At 43.3% G+C, this 23,478-nt stretch overlaps 1 protein-coding gene across 1 annotated transcript in view; it reads left to right on the top strand.

The window, feature by feature from the left end:
* TSPAN7 (tetraspanin 7) overlaps positions 1 to 23,478 on the top strand; it is a 103,762-nt gene that overhangs the window by 69,755 nt on the left and 10,529 nt on the right. The window contains exons 2-6 of the mRNA XM_077342915.1: positions 1,605 to 1,793; positions 6,515 to 6,589; positions 10,983 to 11,078; positions 12,339 to 12,494; positions 17,025 to 17,108. Of these exons, the coding sequence (XP_077199030.1) occupies positions 1,605 to 1,793; positions 6,515 to 6,589; positions 10,983 to 11,078; positions 12,339 to 12,494; positions 17,025 to 17,108 (600 nt within the window). The remainder of the gene's footprint in view (positions 1 to 1,604; positions 1,794 to 6,514; positions 6,590 to 10,982; positions 11,079 to 12,338; positions 12,495 to 17,024; positions 17,109 to 23,478) is intronic.

Here is a 23,478-nt window from a genome sequence, read left to right as displayed (position 1 = left end):
ACTAAGAGCCTAATGAACATAGAACAGAAGGGAATCCTGTAGATTTATTTTTGATAGATGCTGGTTACAGTCTCTCCTTTTTCACGGACTGTTCCATGAGCGTCCCAGATGGGCAAACTCAAAGCACATTTAGGCCACTTCCACATGGAAGATCAGTTCTACCTTGGCTTCCTTCAATCAGCAGTGCTTTGAGAGCATTCACATGAAATTTTCCTGTATTGGTTTTGCTTTTGTGTTTCCTTTTCTTTGTTGTGATGTTTCCCAAATGTGTTTCATATGATCTTTTTGGAAAGTCTGCAGTTAATGTGTCATTGCGTGCCATGTTGAAGGGAAGGTATGTTATAGTGCTGTTGTATCAGTTCCATATTTCATTTTTAAAGATGGAAGTTTTTATCCCTTTTTGTTACAGTTACAAGGGGAAGTGTACAGAGCACATCTTTTCCCTTATAACTCTGCTGTGAAAAGGCTAGAGGCTTCATTTCTTTGAAAATGAAAGCTGAACATTGGTATAATGTTATTGTGCTATAACAACCTGCCAGTGATTTTTTAAAGCTCTCTAGTGGGAATGGGGATGGAAAAATTATGGCCATGGGTGGCTAAGGCAAGGAAAACATGAAGAAAACGATTATGTGGGTGTTCCATTGCTAGTGAAAATGCGGAGGCATTTGCAGCAGCAATAAGAGAACCCAAGGAATTGTCTCAATAAGGAAGCAGTAATTTTTCTAAGTTATTGGCCTTCATATCTCCAATTATTGCTACCATAAAACAAGCTTTTCACAGTTTCTCTAATTTTATTAAAGCTTACATACAGTGCAGTAGTGTTTAAAAAAATATCGCATAACCCTGGTGTTGCCATCACAACAAAACTCAAACGTCTAACCACCTAGGGGACTCAGAATTGGGTAAAAAGGTGTCACAGAAATGTTTAAATGTATCCCCGCTCCCCCACATTCAACCAGCTGGGTGATCTTGTGCTCGCTATGGCACTGATAAAGCTGTTCTGGCCGAGCAGTAATATCAGGGCTCTCTCAGCTTCACCTCCCTCACAGGGTGCCTGTAATGGGGAGAGGGAGGGGAAGGCGATTGTAAGTCACTCTGACTCCTTTGGGTAGAGAAAAACAATAGAAGAACCAACTCTTCTTCTTACTGATGGGAAATATTACATTATTGTATTTCTGGGGACTGCTGGAAGACGCTACAATAAAATCATTGCTAAACACTCTAGGCACCACAGTGAAACTTCTGGCAACTGGGATTTATCAAACCCAGCCATAAACAATAAAGATTTTGAGGGACAAGTGGTCTGACTCAGTATAAGGCAGTTTGGGGTGTTAAGTTTCTAAAACTGGAAGAGCAAACTGAATGTTTAGCTCCCTAAAATGGCCTGTACTAAATGTAGATGGTAATTTGCCACAGGACTTTAATATTTGGTATGGAAGGGGAATGCTTGTGCTATCAGCTCCTGAGTAGTTAATAGACATATTTGATCTTATACCACAGCAGTAATTCTGTTATGCTATATTTAAAAAGTCTCTGTATTCACTCTCACCTTGCATTGATTCTCATAAGTTCTGACGAGACCTTCTCTGCTTCTTATTTTCCAGATAACTGGAGTTATCCTTCTTGCCGTTGGTGTTTGGGGGAAGCTGACTTTAGGCACATATATTTCTCTCATTGCGGAAAACTCCACTAATGCCCCCTACGTTCTCATTGGGACAGGCACCACAATTATTGTCTTTGGCTTGTTTGGATGCTTTGCCACTTGTCGTGGGAGCCCATGGATGCTGAAACTGGTGAGTACGGCAAAATAACTGCTGGGCTGGAGGACTGAAATTGGTGGAACTGGCTTTTCTTTTCTTTGTTGAAGTGATGCTAACTTGGTTTCAGAGATGAATGTATACACATACTCAGAGGGTGAGAAACTCTTATTAATTTGTCATTATTGCTGTTGTTGTTGTTGTTAGTTGCGAAGTGATGTCCGACCCATCGCGACCCCATGGACAATGATCCTCCAGGCCTTCCTGTCCTCTACCATTCCCTGGAGTCATTATTAATTAAGCACAAGTCCATTTGGGAAGTGCCCCCACCCAATTTTGAGGTTCTGGGAGTAATTAATAAGGTAATCCTGAGATTTAGGGATGATCTATGTGTTTAGGAAAATTATTATTATTATTTTATTAATATTTTACTTGCCACTCTCGGCATACTGGCTCATGGCGGGTTACAATATAAAAAACGTCCCACGGCAATAACCCCACTAAAACCCCCATCAAACCACTTAGAATAATACCCCCCACAATACCCCCAACATGGCAGAAAAATAATCCTATTCCCATACGGAATGCCCGTCACCCAGGCAGCAGAGGGCTATGTCAAAAATCATCACCCAAGATGGTCAGGGGTGGAATACATCTGGATGGCATCCTTCCCAACCATATCTTCCTCTTACACTGGCCTCAACCATAGACTCCATCTTACAGGCCCTGCAAAAAACTGACAAATCATGCAGGGCCTGTAGCTCTCCTGGGAGCTTATTCTACCAGGTAGGGGCCTATTTTGACTATTAAATACAAGAATTGTAAATAAAGAGCAGCATTAATTTTTAAATTTACCAACACAAATTATCATCAAGAGCTATCACAGCTAAAACAAGCTCTCAAACTGTTTTCCCTATGTACAAATAATTAAACAACAGAATACCAATAATGCTGCTGTACTAATAATGAGAATTATAGTTTAGTTATATGACCTATGCTGAGGATTTATGTCCATATCTTAATTGGGGTAGCAAAAGGCAAAAAGCCATCAGTAATCCCAAGTCATCAGCAGAGGAAGATTAGCTTTTATCATAAGCTAATTGGCTTCAGGTGTACAAGCAGAAATTAAGTAAGTAGTTAACAAAAAGTAACTAAAGAATGCTATATTTGCTCATTTAGCAATATGAAATGTCACAAAACTAAAAATTGGATGCTTTTATAAGAGACCATAAATAAAGTTACAGAACTTATTTCTAAAGGTGTGTTTAACCCAGCTGGCATCAAAGTCTTGTGCCTGTATGTCTGAAATACTCCTATAATCATATTTCCTTCACTTTTAAGTACAAGGAAACAAAAGTCACTTTCAGTGTGTCCCTTTTCAGCAGAGTGATGAACAAGGAGCGCTTGGTTTTCTGTCACAGTGAGGGATGGTATATAAATTGAATGAATGAATAAATGTATAAATAATTGGTGTGGAACATTGAAAAATGCCATCTCCCAGTTTTCCATTCTGTAGGATTCTCCCCCCCCCCCCCCGAATGTGCATGTTGACTGTTTAAAGTATAACCGGAGAATCAGCCCTGAATGAACAGCAAACCTAACCTTCTCAGAAATACGTGAGCTGCTTTCAGGGGCAAGTTGGATGTGTCTCTCTGGTGTTCTTTAATTTAGTTTCCAGAAATAGGTTAAAATCTACTTTTGTACTTTTGTACAAATAGGATATAATTAGAGAAGAATTATGCAAGCTTCAGTGCTTTCAGCTGTGAAGTGCAGTATGTGTAAATGTCCTGACAGCTGACCTATCATTACCCAGGTGTCCCCAACCTTTTTGAGCCGGTGGGTGCCTTTGGAATTCTGACACAGTGTTATGGGTATATTCACAACATGACTACTGCAGGAGATATGGCCAGTTACAAAATGGCTTCTATACAGGCACACAGTGAAGCTCCTCGTGCTATGGTAGTAGCTGCTGTCAGGATGTTTGGCATAGCCAATCAAATCTCCCATAGGCAGTCAGAAGCCTTGCTGGGCAAAACCCCCTTTGGTCCCAATGATTTTCTAAAAACATTTGATGGGCACCATGTTGGGGACCCCTGCCATAGGGTTTTCAAAGCAAGAGACTAACAGGGTAGCTTACTGTTGCTTTCCTCTGCTTAGAGGCCCTGGCAATCCTTGGTGGCCTCCCATCCAAATACTAACTATGGCTAATCTTGCTTAGCTTGCAAGATGTGACAAGATCAGGCTAGGCTGGGCCATCCAGGCTGAGGCAGTGTGCATAGCTTCCAAAGTCAATTTTAAATGTACAGTGAGCTGAAGCTGAAGACGAGTAAAATTATATCTGGGCATTTTTCTGGATAATATTAAAAGCACCTTTGAGTGTTCTCATTTTGTTTATGTACACATGTGAACGAAAGCCAAAAGGCAGGAGAACTTTTTTTGAACCAAATGTATATATTTGCATAGACTTTAAATTGCAGATAGGAAGAACAAAACATCACTGGTACCATCATGTTTGAAAGTCCCATTAAGATACATATCACAAAGGGAAATATATGGGCACATGCAAATACGTGTCTTTTGGTTAACAGGATTGATCATACATAGACATTTTGGCTAGTCCTCAGATCCGCCCAGAAGAGATCAGTGGTGGGTCTTTGCAGAGGTTATCCTGGCAGGAGCTTCCAACTAGCTTGCTTGAATAAAGAAAATCAAACAAACTGACTGAAGCCAACTGGCAGCTACTGTTAGGAAAAACTCTACAAAAAGCTGCACATTTGCAAACATTGCTTCCATGTGACCCTCATGATCGTAGGCATCACACAGAAGCAAGTCCCTCTTCAGTGGAATTTGTTGCCACATAATGTTTAGGACGGGGGTTTAGTTTGCTGGATTTTGCTTTTCTCAGCATACTTCCATTGAACACGGTGCCCTGCCTAAGTGATGAATCTGGTATGAGAATCTTTGGTTACTCAGAAAAGCAGATAGTCAAAGATTTCTTTATAAAGTCAGAAAGTACTTTCATCAAGGCATGGAGACTGTCACCAAGGTCCTCACATATATCCCAAACCCTGCCCCCCCTCCTTTGGGAGCCTAGCGAAAATGGGGGAACATCAAAGAGTCTTAACACTCCAATGAGAAATTTGGCTCCAAGGGAGAGGGGGAACGGAACAGAGAAATGGGTTGCTTAGGGATTACAAGGGCGAGGGAATGGAAATGCAGGAAGGAACAACAGGGTCATAAAACACAGCAAAGGAGACAAGCTGCCCCCATCTCCTACACAGCGGTGAATACTCTACATAACCTAGTTACATAAACATCCTAAATAATGGCAGAAACCACGGGATTCTGACAGCTGGTAGTACCTATGTTAAATCTGCTGTTCTAGAGTCTTCCTTTGACAACAGCAATGTAGGCAGGCAATAAATATACAGATGCAGTTGATCAGCCCTTTGAATTCATGTAGACTAGATATATCAGCGATCTGAGCCCCAAATCATTCCAGTTGTTTTGATTTCGAGCATGACATGAGAAGGGCCCAGGGCAAGTGGCAACAATTCCTGTAGAACAAATTTTATTGTGTAAGAGTGCTACTACTCTCCTCCCCCTTTTTATAAAGTTTCACTAGCACCACCACCATGGTTGCTAAGACCAGCTGTCGTTTTAAGGCCTATGATTTGCATGTCAATCGCAGCCACAGTTCTGAATTCCGGTTAGTAAAGATTGGAATGAAGTTCCAAGATGTGGACTGATCATTATCTCAGAGGCTTATGAAGAACCAGTTAGTCACATATAGTCTTATAACAGTCCCCAAAGATAAAATGGGAGAAATCAGAATATTGTATCTACAGGACTGACTTTTCCATTATCCCCCTCCCCTCCTCCAGTATTATGACTGAGCAGTCAAAATCTGCTCAGAGTCCCTGGCCCTAAAGAGACAAAGCAGGCCTTGACCTTTTTTGGCCCTGGCCCCAGCCTGGTGGAATGCCCTGCCTGAAGAGATCAGGGCCGTCTGGGACCTTAAACAGTTCCAAAGGGCCTGCTGTTCCACCATACCTATGGTTGAGGCCAGGTATAAATATCAAGACCCTGACCTACCTGCCTAAGAACCCATCCACCAGCATAAACCCCTTCAAGCTCTGACCAACCTCAGGAAATTTTGCATGTATTAGGAGGAGGCAATTTAATTGTTTTAATATTTTCATTAAATTTGCATGATTGTTTTTAAAGTTGGCTGTTACCCCCTCTGAGCTGAACAGGGAAGGGCAGGATAGAATTGTTTTAAAAGATGTATTATTTATTTATCTTTTTTGTTGGCAAAAAAATATGGATTGTAATGTCGAAATGATGGGACAAGTGCCAGGATGAGCTTCATAATGTTTTGTATTTGAAGCAATCTCACACATATATGCCTTTTCTACGGGGAAGGTAGAGAAATCAGACAAGAACAAACTCTCAGCATATGCGGGGAACAGTTTACTGACATAAACCCTATGCGTTTCAAGATTGAAGAGACACCCGTGAACCAAATATTTGAGCAATAGTAATTGTATGCATTACACTCTGTATTTCTTGGCATTTGTCTTGCAGTTTGGTGTTTCTTGTGCTTTCGCAGTGGTGCCCTGTGTTTTTGAAAGTGGTCCTCTGTATTTTGCAGAGGTTGAATCAGAAAAAAACAAAAAAACAAAATCCTGAAAGAGGGAAAAGCCACTGTATCTTCCACATCTGCTAACTTTCCTACTTTTTCTATTGACTTTCAGTATGCCATGTTTTTGTCCCTGGTTTTCCTGGCTGAGCTGGTGGCTGGTATTTCGGGCTTTGTGTTTCGCCATGAGGTGAGTATCAATGACTTGTGGGTAAAGCTGAAAGTGTGTCACTGAACAGCATTTGCTGAAGCCTCTTTGGGTAGTGGTATTCTGGGATGCCAAGTTCAGTGGTTCCATATGCATTTCAGATGATGCAGCTGTTTTCCTTGGCAGCAAGATGTCCAGTTAAAACAAACAAACAAACAAACAAACTGCTGTCATTCCAAAGATTTAGCTAAAGCCCCAGGATTTTGCTGATCAGTATTTACTTTCAAACTAAATTTCTTTATATGCTCATCATGTAAAATCTGTTCTACCCTACTGCATATGCTGAGGACCTCAAAATAGCTTAACTTCTTGACAGAAGTGCTGTTATTTCACCCAGACAAGCATTTGATTATATAATGCAGAGAGGATTTCCAAGAATGCAAAGCCAAACTAAAATTACTTGTTTTGCTGCCTTTAAATCAACAAGAAGTTAGAAAGATTAAGAGAGAACCCAAATTAGGTTAGCGAGGCACACTGGGTGGCATCTGGCCAGCTTTTCCACTTCTACAAGAGGGAATAGGGGTGATTTTTGTCCCATTCCTTTACTCACTGCATCCACACCCTGAATTACTTTTTGCAGGTCTTGTTATTCCCATCACAGCCTCTTCAGTGGACCCCCCCCCAATTATATTAGAAAACAATCTGGATGTGCAGTGGAATTTTTTCTTGGCCCCTTTCAAATATAATATGGCCTGTATCCTGAAAGGTAGTTGAAAAGATTCAATGAAAAATTAGCCTGAAAAAGACCAGGATTCAAACAACAACTTCAGATGTGCACTGTCTGTCTGTCCGTCTGTTTGTTTGTCTGTCCACTTTGTTATTGACAGGAAGAAAAAAATAGAAAGGTTCACAGCAATACAAGGGAACCATTCGTTACATAGATTCAAAAAACTTGAAAGGAAAAAATAGTTAACCTTACAATTCCATGACATTATAAACAAAGCCCATTTTTATACAAATCAATCCATCTTTTATCTTTTTGATTTGTCATTCTATTTGGATATGTTTAAAATGATGTGAAAACAATTCTTCTATTTCCATAGTCCAGTTATTATTAAAGGGGCTATAGAGCACATCACACATGGTCCTGCAGCAGTGAACAAGTTCTAGCTGAGGCAGGTAGTCAACCTTTAACATAACATAATAAAGCGACCACAAGTTCAAAAAGCAAATTATGACCCATTAATTCTAAGAGCCAGTTTGGTGTAGTGGTTAGGAGTGCGACCTTCTAATCTGGCAAGCCAGGTTCAATTCTGTACTGCACTGCCCCACATGCAGCACTGATAAAAAACTGTTCTGACCGAGCAGAAATATCAGGGCTCTCCCAGCCTCACCTACCTCACAGGGTGTCTGTTGTAGGGAGAGGAAAGGGAAGGCGATTGTAAGCCGCTTTGAGCCTCCTTCGGGTAGAGAAAAGCGGCATATAAGAACCAATTCTTCTTCTAAAATATACCCCCCCCCAAAAAAAAAAGGTCTTGGTATGTGGCCTATAAACAAAGTAATCTACAGGATGTCAGATTATGACAGATAGTTTTCACAATATTTTCCCTTAAGCCCCTAAGATCCTGTGGTGATTCTAAATATAAGATTTTCTTCCCTGCCTTACCCGCTATACTAAAAAATCTTGTAGAAACTCGTCTATTTCACAAGTGGCTAATTACGTGACACTAGTGGGGGAGGAGTTACTGCTCCCAAAGCTGCCTTGGATATGCAGAATTAGTTCTTGTGGAGTTTTTGGATCCTGGACTAACAGTTGTTTTGATTCTGGAGTCAATACACAGAATCATCACTGAGAAGAATGTTGCCATGACTAAACTTACCCTCAACAAAAATGGTATTTGTAGTTTTGCCAACAGACAATTCTTCAGGACTGGAACTAGCCATTTTACTCTATGTAGAGTAATAACTGGACTATGGAAATAGAAGAATTGTTTTCACATCATTGGGCAAAACATGGTCATATAAATCCAGTATTTCAGGCTCTCCCCCATCCATGTCAGGAGCATCTGTCGTGGAATGATTTTCATATAGCAGCTCTCAGAACTGCTGAAGTGAGTGTCATCATCCTGGCTACAAAAACAGGCTCAACTATAGTTGGGAATTGTTAGGAATTTCAGATAAGTTGCTATGGCGTGAACAAATCCTGTGGCCTCTAGAGCATGCTTTCTCAGCCAGAGTTTCATAAAACCATGAGGTTTCCTAACGGCCCTGGAAGAGTTTCCCAAATGGGTGGGAATTAATTATTTTGTAATATTTTTTAAAATTTGTTAAACCATATATGGTCAAGTTTGACCTCCCCTCCCCCAAAATGTCCAGTCATGGGCCTGGAGGGGATGGGAAGGGGAGTGGCCCCAGGTGGGCGTGTACACAGCTATGCTTCCCATCCACATTCGGCATGATTGCACCATGTCTGGGGTTTCTTGAAACCTGAAGAATGTTTCAGGGGTTTCTCAGTGGAAAGGTGAGAAAGGCCGCTGTAGAGGTTCGACTGAGAGAACGTGGCTGTCCTAAATGAGGGCCAGAGTCAACACACAACAGAAGAGCCATGCAGTTTTTTGTGTCACTGCCTTGCATAGCTAGGATTTGGATTGGAACCACATGCAGAATATTATATGTCCCACAGAGAGAAACAAGGTGAGTGGTGGAATGGAGCCTGGGTCTCCCTAATTCAGCACCAAGCACCATATCACACTGCTCCACTTGTTGATGTGGAACATCTACTGGCACAATCCCTATAATAGAAATGATAACGGACATACCTTAGGTCAGGAGTCCTCAACCCCCGGTCGGCGGCCCGTTACCGGGCCGCAAAGGCCATGGTATCGGGCCGCAAAGGCCATGGTATCGGGCCGCCAGCGGCCGCACCTTCCTCCCCCCCCCCGCAGCGAGAGCGGGGGAAGAAGCAGGCACGGCCGCCGGCACGCCAGTGACGCAAACACGCACGTGCGGAGCTGCCGCACATGCATGTTTGCGCCCCCTGCTGGCGAAAACGCGCACGCGCGGCAGCTCTGTGCATGCGCGTTAGCGCCACCTAGTGGTGAAAACGCGTGTGCGCGACAACTGTGCGTTTGCGAGCGGCGGCGGCGGCCGGGCCGCCAGCTCTCTCCAACCCTCGGAGGCGGTCCCCGACTACTAGAAGGTTGGGTACCGCTGCCTTAGGGAGCACACCGGTAGATGGTCTGCAGCAGCAGTGGCAGCACTAGAGCAGTGAGGCCCAGCACTGAGGCCATCTTATTGCTCTGGCACCAGTGCTGTCACCAGTCTTCCAAGGCCACTCCCACCCTCCAGAGAGAAAGAGCAGCCTTGGATGACAGGCGGAGGTGGCAGCGGCAAGCAGTCCTCAGTGTGGGCATCAGCCTTGACTACACAGGCCGGCCAAGCCACAGGGGCAGTGCCCGCAGAGGCCGGCCCAGCCACAGTGCCCAGGATCCCCAAGGGTAAGGAGGGAAATGGAGTGGAGAATCTGGGTGTGCGTGTCTGAGAGGAGGGAGTGGACAGGGGACAAGGATTCTCGCCTCTTATGTAGATGTTCCACATAAGGGGCGAGAACCCTTGTTGGTAGGTTTTTTAATCTTATGCAAAAGTTAAAGTTTTTCCATAATTTACTTTGGGTTGCTTGGATGCAGAGGACAAAGAATTATGCAGGACACCGAAAATCTGACTCACCCCCCCCCTCTCCTCCAATGATTACCAGGCATTGCTCATACATTTTCAGACAAGGCAGTTCTCTGTGGGCTACAGTCTTGCTTTTGAATTCCTCCCCTAATGCTATATTGCGCATTTGTACTTTGCTAGTGGGGCACTACGAAATATAGAACTGTATGATGACGGCCTTAGTCATTCTTTATTCAACAGCCTCTTAATTACCCAAGTCAGCAAATCTAGTTAGTTCAGGGAGATAAAGTAGGAAACTTACTTCAGAACTGTTGAATCATCAGTCCAGGGTTTGTTTGTTTTTTTTTGGGGGGGGGGGGTTGTCTCTAATTTTGCCTAATTTTGCTTCTGATTTTCACCTCCTGCTTCTGACTTGACACTTCTTTCTGCATAAGGAATAGAAAATTTAACATATAGCTTTCAGCAGTAGATGCCAGCACAAAGGACCACTGAGTGTCCTGTGACACTGTACTGACTGCACAGTTCAGAAGAAATGGCAGGAGTAACACACATTCTCCATTTGCCTTTCTGCTCTGTGTAAATTTGTGTATTCCCTCTTTTTTATCATTTCCTAAATGGAGGGGACAAACACAAATTCATGTATTTTTAACATTTTCTAAATGGAGAGAACAAGTAAGTGCTGAACACTTATGGACTGGAAAGTCTGTTTTGCACATGGATATGATAAAGCTTTACCAAAGTGTCTAAATTTCCCTCTTAGATCAAGGACACCTTCCTTAGGACATACACCGATGCCATCATGCATTACAACGGAATTGACGAGAAAAGCCATGCAGTGGATGATGTACAACAGAGTGTAAGTTTTGGGTTGGTGGGCTGATCCATTATTTGATTGCAATACAGGTGTTATCAACTACTCAAAAATGAACTCAATAGAATCAAGTGGTCTGCATTTCTGTTCAGTTCCCTTGTTACTATTGTCACACTCTTTCCTACTGACCCGTCGCAGGTATCTAAGTCAGATCTGCCTTTGAGTTGCCTTAACCATTGATCATGGTGGGAAACTAATTATCAGCTAGGGTAGTCAGTTGTTTGTAGGAAACTGCATAGAAGAGAAAGACAGGATTTAAAAAAAAATACCCAATTATGTCTTGTTCATATATCAGTGTATTAAGTGATTTGATTTTTGTCCCATTCTTCCCCCAGTGTCCCCAAAGCAGTGTACACCCCCCCCCCCATTATCTTCACAGCAATCATTTGAGGTCGGAAAGACAACAAACTATATGGGAGAGTGAGGATTTGAACCCAGGTCCCCCTGCTCCTAGTCTGAATCTCTAGCCAATGTACCACACTGGCTTTTGTTAGCCAAGGGTGATCCAGAGCTTTGAACATTCAGGAGGATTAGACTGGCACATGGGACTCTTTCCTCTAACCATAGTAGGCAAAGGAGACTCCTCTGTGCACACAAGGTAGAGTTAACAGAACTCAATCCAAGCCCAGAGCACCTACTTTCATAGTAAACGAATACATTAATGTTTGAAGATGCAGAAAGGTGATTATTTTCTCTTGGACTGAAATGGCAGCAATATACATTTATACTAAATTATAATAAGTATTTTTTAAATTGTAGTGGGAAAACTGCTTAGGAAATTTGTGTTATTCTCATCATTATTATTTTTCAACATCGAGGTATATGTTTTCCAGTTATGTTACTGCATGACTTTTCCTGGAGGTGCCAGGAATAGCTTGCTATAGAACATAATTTATCCCATATTCACTTCCTGATGCTGCAAAGAGCAGGAAAGTTGTTGTTCTCGAGGGCTTGTGCAGCTGAACCCACTACCCATTCTTCGTGTTTCCCTCTTCTTCTGCCAGCCCCCAATTTTTGACTGCAAGCTCCTCCCTTTTTTGGTACTGTGTGAAGCACCAGGCATATTGATGGTGCTGCAATGATGAAAATGTTTCTCAAAAGAAAGGTTTTGATTGTTCTCCTTGCTTCTTAAAGTCTGCTTTGGCATTTGTTCTTAGGTGCATTATTAGTGTATCTTGGGATAATTCTTATAAGACATCTCCTGCTTTTTATAAATGCTGTTTTTCTCTTATTTTGTTACTTTAGCTGAGTTGCTGTGGTATCCAGAGCTACACCAACTGGAGCATTAGCACTTACTTTACCAATCATGGCATCCCCCCAAGCTGTTGCATGAATTCCAGTGACTGTAATATCCAGGACCTGCAAAACATGACAATTGCTGCTACTAAAGTAAACCAAAAGGTATGGATTTACATAAATTTCTTGTAGGGATTTCTTTGGTAAGAAGGTAAAAATGTCCTGTAAGGAAGATGCCTAGTGAGTCAGCAGCAGTCTTACCATTATGAGCCAGTGTTCATGAACATTTGTTTCTCAAATAATCCAACATTTCTAAACTCACTTCTGATGTCCAAAGTCTCATCCTGACAGAGGACTTGTTCCATAGAGAGTGAGCTGTCAGGATTGGAGAATTCCACAGGGAGACTCAGATAACCTTGAAACTGATGTCAGTCACCAGGTCTGTCCTGAAGCATACATGTCCCCTCCCCATTTTGCAGCTTGTCTCCTGAAATATCATCTCATGGACTGGATGCAAATAGGTTCCCTGAACTGAGAAAACAGGGATGATGGACTTAAATACCATGCTTCATTAGGTGTGTTGACTGCACCTGTTACAATGTTATTGGAGTCATAGCACTGCCAGCAGGACACAGCAAAAAACTGACCCCAAGCCAAAGGGGATTGCAAATGCCACGGTGATTTAGCAAGAGCAAACTGGATGAATAAACATGTTGAACAGATGGCTTAATGGTTTAGAGCAATTCCTGATTTGTGCAGTGTACAAAAAACAGTGTTTCCCCAATAGTATGTTCTGGTAAAGTATTTTCAGATTGGAACAGAAAGCTTTTAGTGTTATGCTTAATCACATAGAGGAAGCAATGATTGTTTATTATTATTTAACAAGTAAGGACTTGCAAGAAACTCACAGGACAATTACACTGCTGGCCCCCTTCTTTCTCTGACTCCACCCCTCCGCATTGCTGTTTTGTTACTTTTCTCATTACAAAAGAGCAAAAGGGGTTTTGTGTTTTGTTTTATTTTGCACTAACAGATGCATTTTTTCTTGAAGGAGAAAGAGAGTGAGTCAGAAATGTACTTGGCAATTTAGAAGTAGGTGAAGAGTTTGAAATCTATGAGACTTTGGCCAGTCCCAGTCCTAGAGAAAAGAGACAGAGACAGATGCATAACACTTGGAGAGAGACAATAAAATCAGAGAGACAATAAAATCAAAGCACTCGAAAGCTCATGCTCTGAATAAATCTTTGTTGGTCTTAAAGGTGCTACTGGACTTCAGATATATTTGATAACACGTTTATTTTTGATCAAATTTGATAACACGTTTGTCACATGTTAAGACATAGCATTACTGGGCCTTTAGGTTTAGAATTCTTTAACCTGATTCTTAATCCAGTTATTTCAATTAAAGAGAAGGCTATAAAATTCCTTTATGTTGGCTTTGTAAGCCCAGACAGTGAATCTCTAATTGTGGGGATTCCTCCCCTTTTTGAACTTTTAGAATGTTTCCTGAAATATGCGGAGACTCCCCTAGGTCTCAAGAAAAATATCTCTTGTCTGTAACCTGGCTCCATTTTCTGAGTTTCTTGAGCCACACTAGGGCCAGGTTCAGAATTATTTTATTTATATAGAGAGCATAGCACTATATAATTCCAAAGTTGCATAAGGACAACTCATAGCCTACCTGATTCCCTCCCCCACCATCAAAGATGACCCTCAGCCAAGAAGGGCTGCTAAGGGCTCAGCTCTCTGCCCCCAACTTCCTGACTGCCTGGAAGATTGCCAACCGGTGTGGGAAGTTGCCAGGTGGAAGAGGAGCCAGCCCCAGCACAGCCCCACTGTGGTGCGCTGCCTCCTGGCTCTGGGGGGGATGAGGGGAAGATAGCCTCTGAGGCCACAGCACGGCCATGAGCCCCCTGCCCCTACCATCAGCATCTGCACGGGACTGGCACCTACTCAGAGGAAGCCCTTCAAAGGGAAGCTGCCGCCTCCTAGTCAGACCTCAGCTTGGGGGCAAGGGGGAAGAACGGATTTCATGCTCACCAAGCTGTTCCCAACAGGTGCCTGGCTCCGCCGTTGTCACCTTCCTAGGCCTTCCTCCACCCCCAGCAGCTATGGCAGCTATGGGTGCGGCCTTCCCACTGGGCGGGGTGCCTAGCACCCGTTGTATTCCGCTATTGTGTGTGTGTGTGTGTATGTATGTAAACTACCACAAGTCTTTGGAGAAGTGATGGAATAGAAATCTAATCTAAATAATAGAAATAGAAATCTAATAAATAATCTCCGTTTTCTCTACCCTTGTTTTTTTTTTTGTCAAATTGTGGGTGGGGTGATGCCCCCAACAGAATTGAAGAGTTCAAGGACTATCTTGAAAGAAAGGAAGGAGCCAGCACTGGCAATGTTAATGTGGGTGGATGGAAAGTCAACTGGCTCTCTTCTTAAACCACGGTGGCTATACCACTGCTATCCATTTTATAGCCTTCACCGAGAGAGGCCACTAAAGAATCTACTTGGCTCCTCTTTCCCCAACCCTAACCAGATCCCTCTGTGTTTTATTATTCTGGGATTCAGCAAGGAAAGTCTTGAGGTATTCTTTCAGATTATCTGTCTGTCTCATCTAGTTTCCAAAGCTGTGATGCAGTAGGGAGAGACTGAAGGATAAAAATCACTTTAAGGCAAATGTGTTGGACAGACTGGTCACCCGTGTGAGCTTTGCTTTTTGCTGACTCTGTTCTGTATGTTATATGCCTTACTTGTAAAGTACTTCAGAGAAATTTAGCCAGCACTAATACATTGATTCCCATCTTCAGAATGCATTACAAGCAAATTCTGATGAGTACATTTCCCCCTAAAATATTAATAAAGAAATAATTGTCTACTGTGAAAATAGGGCACAAGTGTATTAATTAGCAAATTTTCTCCTTAGCTGAGACATTTTTGCCAGGTAATTTTGTTGGTAATTTTGCATTAACCCTTATGAGACTATACAAAAGAGCAATGGAGTTAAACAAGGTTAGGATGCAGAACACAAGAATTGCTGAATTAGGATGAAATTGAAACAATCGTCTCTGTGGCAAAATGGGCTAAGATGTCTTATAATGGCATGATATTTATGAAGGAATGATTTTGTTTTCAATGTTGAAGCCACATGCTAGAGAATATGACTTCATCCTCATAGTCTCATGGAAGTTACAGATTCAGATCAAGGCTGATACACTGGGATCATCTGTCTATAGCAACAGAAAAGTGCAAGAGTCCAGTAGTACCTAAAAGACTAACAAAATTTGTGGCAGCTTTTCTCGGTCACTGTTCACTTCATTACGGTGCTCCTGGACTCTTGCTGTTTTCTACTGATACAATTGGAATCTCATTAGCTCCCCCTCAGGCTCAAAATCTGTGTTGACAAATTATAATATAAGAGTTAGGAATATAGATATCAATCAGTTCTTAATTCTGAGACATTCATTTTGTTTTAAGACCTACAGAAAGAAGTTAACCAGGTGTGACTACCCTGGCTGGAGAAATTTGTAGCCCTTTCAATGTCAGTTATAATAACCACCAATTACCATAAGCACCAGTAGTATTTTAGTCCATAGATGAAATACAGTGTTTTGATTTTTGGACCAGACAAAACTAAACACTTAAATTTGACATCTATGAATATAATCTGGAGTAATTCTGCAAAGTTTTACAGTATTAAATGGTCATAGTTGAATAACATTGAGGACAGTACTGTTCCCTGTGGGACCTCACAGTTTAGGTCCTGTCACTGGGAGGTGCTCCTCCATGACTCCACCCTCTGTCCTTGACCTTGGAGAAGCAACTATCTGAGGGCTGAGCCTCAAATCCTCATGCTGGCTAGGTGGTAAGTCAGAAATTCATGATCATCTATGTTGAATGCCATTGTTAGAAGAAGAAGAAGAAGAGTTGGTTCTTACATGCCGCTTTTCCCTACCCGAAGGAGGCTCAAAGCAGCTTACAGTTGCCTTCCCATTCCTCTCCCCACAACAGATACTCTGTGAGGTGGGTGAGGCTGAGAGAGCCCTGATATCACTACTCGGTCAGAACAGTTTTATCAGTGCCGTGGCGAGCCCAAGGTCACCCAGCTGGTTGCATGTGGGGGAGCGCAGAATCAAACCCGGAATGCCAGATTAGAAGTCTGCACTCCTAACCACTACACCAAACTGGCTCTCCTAGGTCTAATAAGGACAGCAGCACCAACCCGCCTAGGTTCAGTTTTCTCCGGAGGTCATCTGTCAGGGCAACTAGAGCCATCCCCACCCCTTGACCAGGCCGAAAGCCAGAATGGAACAGATCAAGTGCCAACATTTCTTCCAGGAACTCCTGCAGCTGTCCTGTGTCCTCCCATTCACCCACCTTATCCAGGCAGTAGTTGAGTGGGTTGGCTGGATCCAGCCTGTTTTTTTCAACAGTGACCTAACCACAGTCTCTTTCAATCTCTCCGGGAACGTCCCTGGTTCCAGGAACAGATTGATAATTTACTGGAAGGGGATCCAGATCTCCTCACCTACAGCTTTCACTATCCATGGGGGACATGGGTCAAGAGAACATGTGATACTCTCCCCCTGAATAATTTGTGTTGTTGCCATTAATGTTTGTCTTTTGTTGAATGAAAGTTAAAATCAAAAGTAAGTGAATGTGCATTTCAAAAGTAATTGGTTGCCTTTGTTTTTACAGGGCTGTTATGATTTGGTGACCAGTTTTATGGAGACAAATATGGGCATCATAGCTGGAGTGGCTTTTGGAATTGCATTCTCACAGGTATACCGTTTTGGTGCTTTGAACACAAGAGGTATGTTCGCTTATTTCTTCAGCTTTAGGAAAGGATTAGGGTCAGGGACAAGCCTCAGACTGCTCATTAGTTCTTAGGTCATCTGCTCATTGATTTTTCTTTTTCCAACTTAAATAGAGTTTCTCCATGGGAATATCAGTTACAGCCCAACTAATGACTGCTTCAAGGAGAAAAAAAGTGCCCTTTCTTTGGGTCAAAGAAAGGTTAACCCAATAAAGCACAGGCTTAAATGGAGCGTAAACAACTCACATGCCAAACATTTGATCCATGGCTTGCAAAGGTTTTCACAGCCCACAGCTGACTTCTGCTTAAAGGAAGTAATGGATTCAGAGAATGAGTATCTTCAAAATGAAATAATTGGCCTACTTGATTCGCTTGAGGTCCCATATTCAGGGCCATCAAATGTAGCAGCTTCATTTTTCAGTAAGTTTATTAAAAATATTTTATGTAATGCTGCACACACATGACCTGCTAGGGAGGGTAGTATATACATTTAATGAATGAATAAATAAAATAAATTAAAAACCACACATGAAACTGCCTTATACTGAATCAGACCCTTGGTCAGTTTGTCTTCTCAGCCTGACAGTGGCTCTCCAGCTTTCAGACAGAGGGCTTTCACATTACCTGCTGCCAGATCCATTTAACTGGAAATGTCAAGGATCGAACCTGGGAACTTCTGCGTGTCAAGCAGATTCTCTGCCCCTGAACAGCCCATAAAAGATAAGACAAGTGCAATGTGCTAGTTATTAGGGTTGCCAGATACCAGCAATCCCTGCCACCAGCCACCAGTCAGCTAGCCAGTGCAGTGATATTCAGGCAAAAACTGTGGTAGAAGCCATTTTTACCATGGTGTGTTTGCCCAAATCCTAGAACATAGCACCAACATCACTGTGTGATGACATCACTTTCTGTGTGAGGACCGCAACATGCCTTGAGCCTCCCTCTTTATCCTGGCAACTCTAGAGATGTTTCCCTTGAGAATTTTACTTTATTCATGTAATTTCTCTAGCTATAAATGGAAGGGGCTAATTATAGCTGGTTGCTACAATTGGATCAGAACAATGTCTGCAGGTCCCAATTGAGTTGAATTAATACTGGGCTCTATAATGTAAACCATGATAGGGGAAAGTTCTAAAGTTCTGTTCATTCAGCTGCCTGCCCAACAGGAAGGACCCACAAAACAAATGCATTCTTCTTCCCCATGATAAACTATTGAACAAGCTGTGCACGTTCAGTGCATTAAAATTATTTTAAGCATTCTCCTACCTGGGTATTTGTTGGAAGCAATTAAGAAATTGTATGCTTAAATAACTTTATTTCTCTGCCTACCAAGTCAAATGCATTGTTAGGTGGTTCAGGAAAGGCAAAGAAAATACTTCATTCAACATATATTTATTAAAGGACTTCACTTCCATCAAATACCATTAGTGGCAGGTCGTAGTTTAAATCTATTTTGGAAAGGGAGAGGATGTAGAGACATTTGTTTCATTGGAGAAAAGTGACTTGCCCATATTTTATGCCATGAACCAGCTCTGGCTGTTGAGATTTAGCACTGTTCTGGGGCAGTCAGTCAGATCCACAAATAGTTAACACATTCTCACTCCCAGGTGGCAGTTCTACCTGGATTTGATGAGAGGATTTGATGAGAGACCCCCTTTAAAAGTACATATGTCCTCCAGCAAGATCCCTAGTTCTTTTACACTCAGCCAAATCAGGTGGAGGATGGCTGTTATGTATGCTAGATAAATAGAATCCCCATATGAAGAGGCCGTAGACCTCTGAGACTCAGGAGCTGTAGACAAGCAACAGGGAGACAGTGTGGCTGCCATGCTCTGCTGCTTGGACTCCTGGAGGACCCTGGCTGGTTGCTGCAGGAAGCACATTGCTGACTAGGGGTTTGCAAAACAAACAAACAAATCAATAATTTTTACTTCCAATCTGTTAGACCTGAAAAAATCCAGTTTTTTCAGAAATCCCACTTTTTAAATCCAATAGACCCAAGAAGAAAAATGCTGCCCTCCCCATTGCATGCTGACCTGGGAACTGTCAATTCCCACCACCCAGCTGATCTTCTCTTGCAGCTCAATTTAAAACAGGTTGCCAGAGGAAACAACCCCAGCTGAAGTGGCACAGACCTCTCGCTCCTGCTGCCTTGCTCAGTTTAAACTGAGCTGCAAGAAAAGGCAACCCCAGCCAGATGGCATGCAGCTCTCAGCTTCCACTGCCCAAACTAATCTCTAATCAGTAATTGTCTTAAATAATACCTGAAAAATACAGATAAGGCATTTTTCAGGTATTTTTTTGGCCTAGTTTATGCTGAAGGCATACTTCTAGTTCTGACTAGATAGGCCTTTGTTCCAGTTCAGTAGGACAGTTCTTGTGTTCCTGCTTCTGACAGTAAGGGGGGGGGAGCAGAGAAGCATTCTTATTCAACTGGCACAGAAGTGAAAGGCCTATGGGGTCTCCTGCATCCTCTTCTGCAACCACTCCACCTACGGGGCTTCCTGCCTCCTCTCCTTTTTCACTTGACTGTCACCCATTGCCAAAGAGCACATCCTCCTCATCCACTTCCTATCATGCATGCCCTATAGCAGCGGTCCCCAACCTTCATCTGGTTGGGGACCGCCTCCGGGGGTGGGGGAGAGCCAGCGGCCCGGCTGCCGCAGTTGCTCAAAAAAGCGCACGCGCGGAACCGCCGCGCATGCGCGTTTTGGCCACCAGGTGGCGCTAACACGCATGCGCAGAGTTGCCGCGCGTGCATGTTTTGGCCACCAGGGGGCGCAAATGCGCATGTGCGGCAGTTCCGCGCGTGCACGTTAGCATCGCTGGTGCGCCGGCTGGTGCACCGGCTGCCGTGCCGGCCTCTTTCCCCCTCTCTCGCTGCAAGGGGGGGAGGCAGGCGCGGCCGCTGGCGGCCCGGTACGATTGCCTTTGCGGCCTGGTACCGGGCCGCGGACCGGGGGTTGGGGACCCCTGCCCTATAGATTTCCCCCAACATGATGTTCCTTCATCTAGCGAGAGTTTGAGCCCCAATTGCCCTCCTCTCTTCTTATGCCACTCCAAGTGGCTGTTTTTTTGAGGGGAGAGTGACTTAGTGGGGAAAACAACCCTTGTTGTTAGTTCTGAGGAAGAACAATTGTGCCTGGCAGGTTGCTGGAAAATACCAAATGGAGTTTAGCTTGCTAAAACTCTGAGCCATGATCTTAGCATGTGAGTAACTTCTGGGAGAGGGATATTCTTTTTTGGGGGAGGGGGGGAATAGCATGATACTCGAGTGTGTTTTAAAGTCATTTGTTTTATTACGATTCTTTGAAGCTTGTTTTGCATGTGAGAAATTCCTTACCCTTATTTTTCTTTATGAAAGGCACCAACATTTTACTGTGTATATGACGGAATGGGATACTTTTTAGTTTTCAAATCTGTTTTGCTTGCTGCAAATCCAAATGAGAGTTTTTCACAGTGATCAATTGCACAAAAATACATCAGAATTTAATCTACCATAGAAAGCCCCGACCTCTTGTTTTTGTTCTTCTACAGCTGAAAACTCTCTGCTGGCCTCTCTTTGCATAATTAGTTAGCGGTTGTTTAGCTTGTGGAAAATGCAGGCTCTCTGAAATGGAATAAAAGGATGTATGCACTTGAAAGCTTCCTATTGCCATGGCACCGAGTTTGGAAAAGCTGCCTTGGAACTGAAAGTATTCACATGGGTCAGACTGACAGGGTTTTCACCTGGCTTGTCTCTACCTAGCCTATCTGGTGCCTGGGTTGGATCATTTTGTAACATCTTCCTCTTTTATTTAATTTTTTGCTATCAGCTGACTTAGGCCCTGTAGGTTTTTCAAGGCAAGAGACATTCAGAGGCAGTTTGCCATTGCCTGCCTCCTTATCAGCCCTGCTTAGCTTCTGAGATCTGACATAAAGCGTTAAATATCAGAATGAATATTGAATAATGTGTAGATGACTTCCTTTAATTTGGGATCACGGGGGATAAAAAGCCCAGTGCAGATTCTACCCTGAATAGCTCCAGGATGGCCAAGATAGAAGCTATTGCAAACCACCTCCAACTAGGGTTGGGCAGGAGCTCCACACCTGCATGTGTGTGCCCACTGGCACGCTGATGCCCGCGCCTCCCCCCCCCCCCCCGCATGGCGCTGCATCGGGAGAGACCGGCCGCTTCCTCCAGCTGTCTCTTGCCTTGAAAACACTACGGGGTTGACACAAGGCAGTTGTTACATGACAACAACAACAAAAATCCATCAAATCATGTGTTCTGAGCAGGCACTTGGGAGGGCTTCTGTTCTCCATTTTGAAGCCCAAGAGCTGACCATCCCAAACATCTACAAGTCATTTTTCAGATCTATGAGTCTTTGTATTGACCTTTACAAACTCACACTAGACCAAGCATCAATAAACTTTACCAGACTGGATGTTTAGAAACACACTCCCGCCCCCCTGAAGATGCCCCCATCCTCCATTGTTTCCAGAGGACTAAAGTCAAACCCAAGATCCTCTGCAGTAGAAATTGAGAAGGGGACAGTTTTGTAAGCCCATCAGAATCAGAACAATGAGCAGTGAGTACAGATGTACTTTCTTTGAAGAACATAATGTGAATCTCCACTATCAGGACCTTATACTAGAAAAGACCTCATGGTACCATGTACTTTGTTGGAGTCCTGCACATTCACTAGAGGAAAATACTTGTTTACTTGCTTGTTGTCATCTATTCCTGCTCTCGCTAGCACAGGAGAGTTTGGCAGTCTCTTCAGGTAGGACCCACATAGCAGCTATAGCTGTGTTCCATGAGGAAATACAAGGGATTACTATGTTTGCACACAGGTTGTCTCAGTGTTTTTAAAAGGAACTATCCAATATATTTCCTCCCTTGCCCTGTATTGTCCCACAGTGGTCTTTGCCCTTCGTACTAGCAAAATTGATGTAAATCCTATTTGATCCTTTAGCCCCCTGCTCCTTAGTATTTCTTTAAAGGAAAGCAGTGTTTTTAGTGGCCATCATCTCAGTCGGAAGAGTCAGTGAACTGGCAGCACTTACAATAGATCTGCCTTGTCAAGATGTCCAGGAAACGGCTTATGTTACATTTGAGCTTGGATTTTCTGCCAAAGGTTGTTTCCAAATTTCACTTAGCACAAGAAGTGATTCTTCCACTATTTTCCCAGAACCCAGACTTAGAAGCAGAAAAAAGCCTTATATACCCTCAGTGTTGAGAGGGCCTTTCCCAAAACCATTTTCTAAAGATGGGATGTTATTTATTTATTACTGGAGTCCCAAGAAGGGAAAAGCTACCTTAGCCTAGTCCATATACAGATAGCTGGTAGTGGTTATCCCTCCTGCTCTACTGTGAGCGTTCACAGAACCTGTAATGCCATGAAAGGGGGCTTGTGGCAGCTTAGTGGGAACTGAGGTAAAGAGGTGCCTGCTGTTAGTGATGCATTGGCAGGTGAATCCCATGCATCCACAGGCTCTGAAAAAAGTGGGGGTGCACCCTCTTCAGAGGTAGAATGAAAATGTCTTTGGCTGGCCTGTGCAGGCACATTTCTAATGTTTGACTGCACAGAAGACATTGATAAACCGCAGTTACAGGTAAGTGCAACTCTGTTTTCTTTGGGGAATCAGGCAGGAACAAGCACAGTGCATAACTGGTTGGTACTAGGGCCCTCAAAGAGATGTAAAATCATTTCAAAGATTAGGGTGGGTAAATTAGGTATTGACCACGTTAGCTGAGGAATTTTAGATTAACAGAGAGAAGTAGAACCCAACCAGGATATATTATCTTTAAACCGCCCAGGGAGCGGTATAAATAATTGGTTAAGGGCTAAGTGGGCAGAGAGTGGGTGAGGCCAGTCTGGGTGAGGGCCCAATCGAAAGGTGCAAAGCGCCTTCCGATTGGGCCCCCACCAGGACAGCCAGGCACGACAGCGTGAGTAGAGAGGGAGGCCTTTCCCCCGGACCCAGAAGCACATCCGGGGCCTTTTTGAGGTTATGGGCAGGCATAACCATCCAAGCAACAGACTGTGCTAGCCAAGAGGTATCTGTGGCCATGTGCATTCCTTTTGAAATGGTGCATGTGAGAAGGGAGAGCTTTCAGCATAACTGCCTGGAGATGAGCTGTACTTCCAGGGGATCCTCAGACCCCATCTGGAGGTTGGCCTCCCTAAACCTCAGTGGGGTACAATGCTACAGATTCACCCTTCCAAAGCAGCACTTTTTGCCTATAGAGCTGATCTTTATAGTCTGGAAAATTTCTCTTTGATCCAATTTCAAAAATACAAAGAGCCATTTGTCACTGGCAACTTAAACTATGTTTTAAATATTGAATGT

The sequence above is a fragment of the Paroedura picta genome, chromosome 6 (assembly GCF_049243985.1).
Source record: "Paroedura picta isolate Pp20150507F chromosome 6, Ppicta_v3.0, whole genome shotgun sequence".
NCBI classification, from domain to species: Eukaryota; Metazoa; Chordata; class Lepidosauria; order Squamata; family Gekkonidae; genus Paroedura; species Paroedura picta.
Note: the sequence above shows the minus strand (reverse complement) of the source record. Positions and strands in the feature narration are given on the sequence as shown.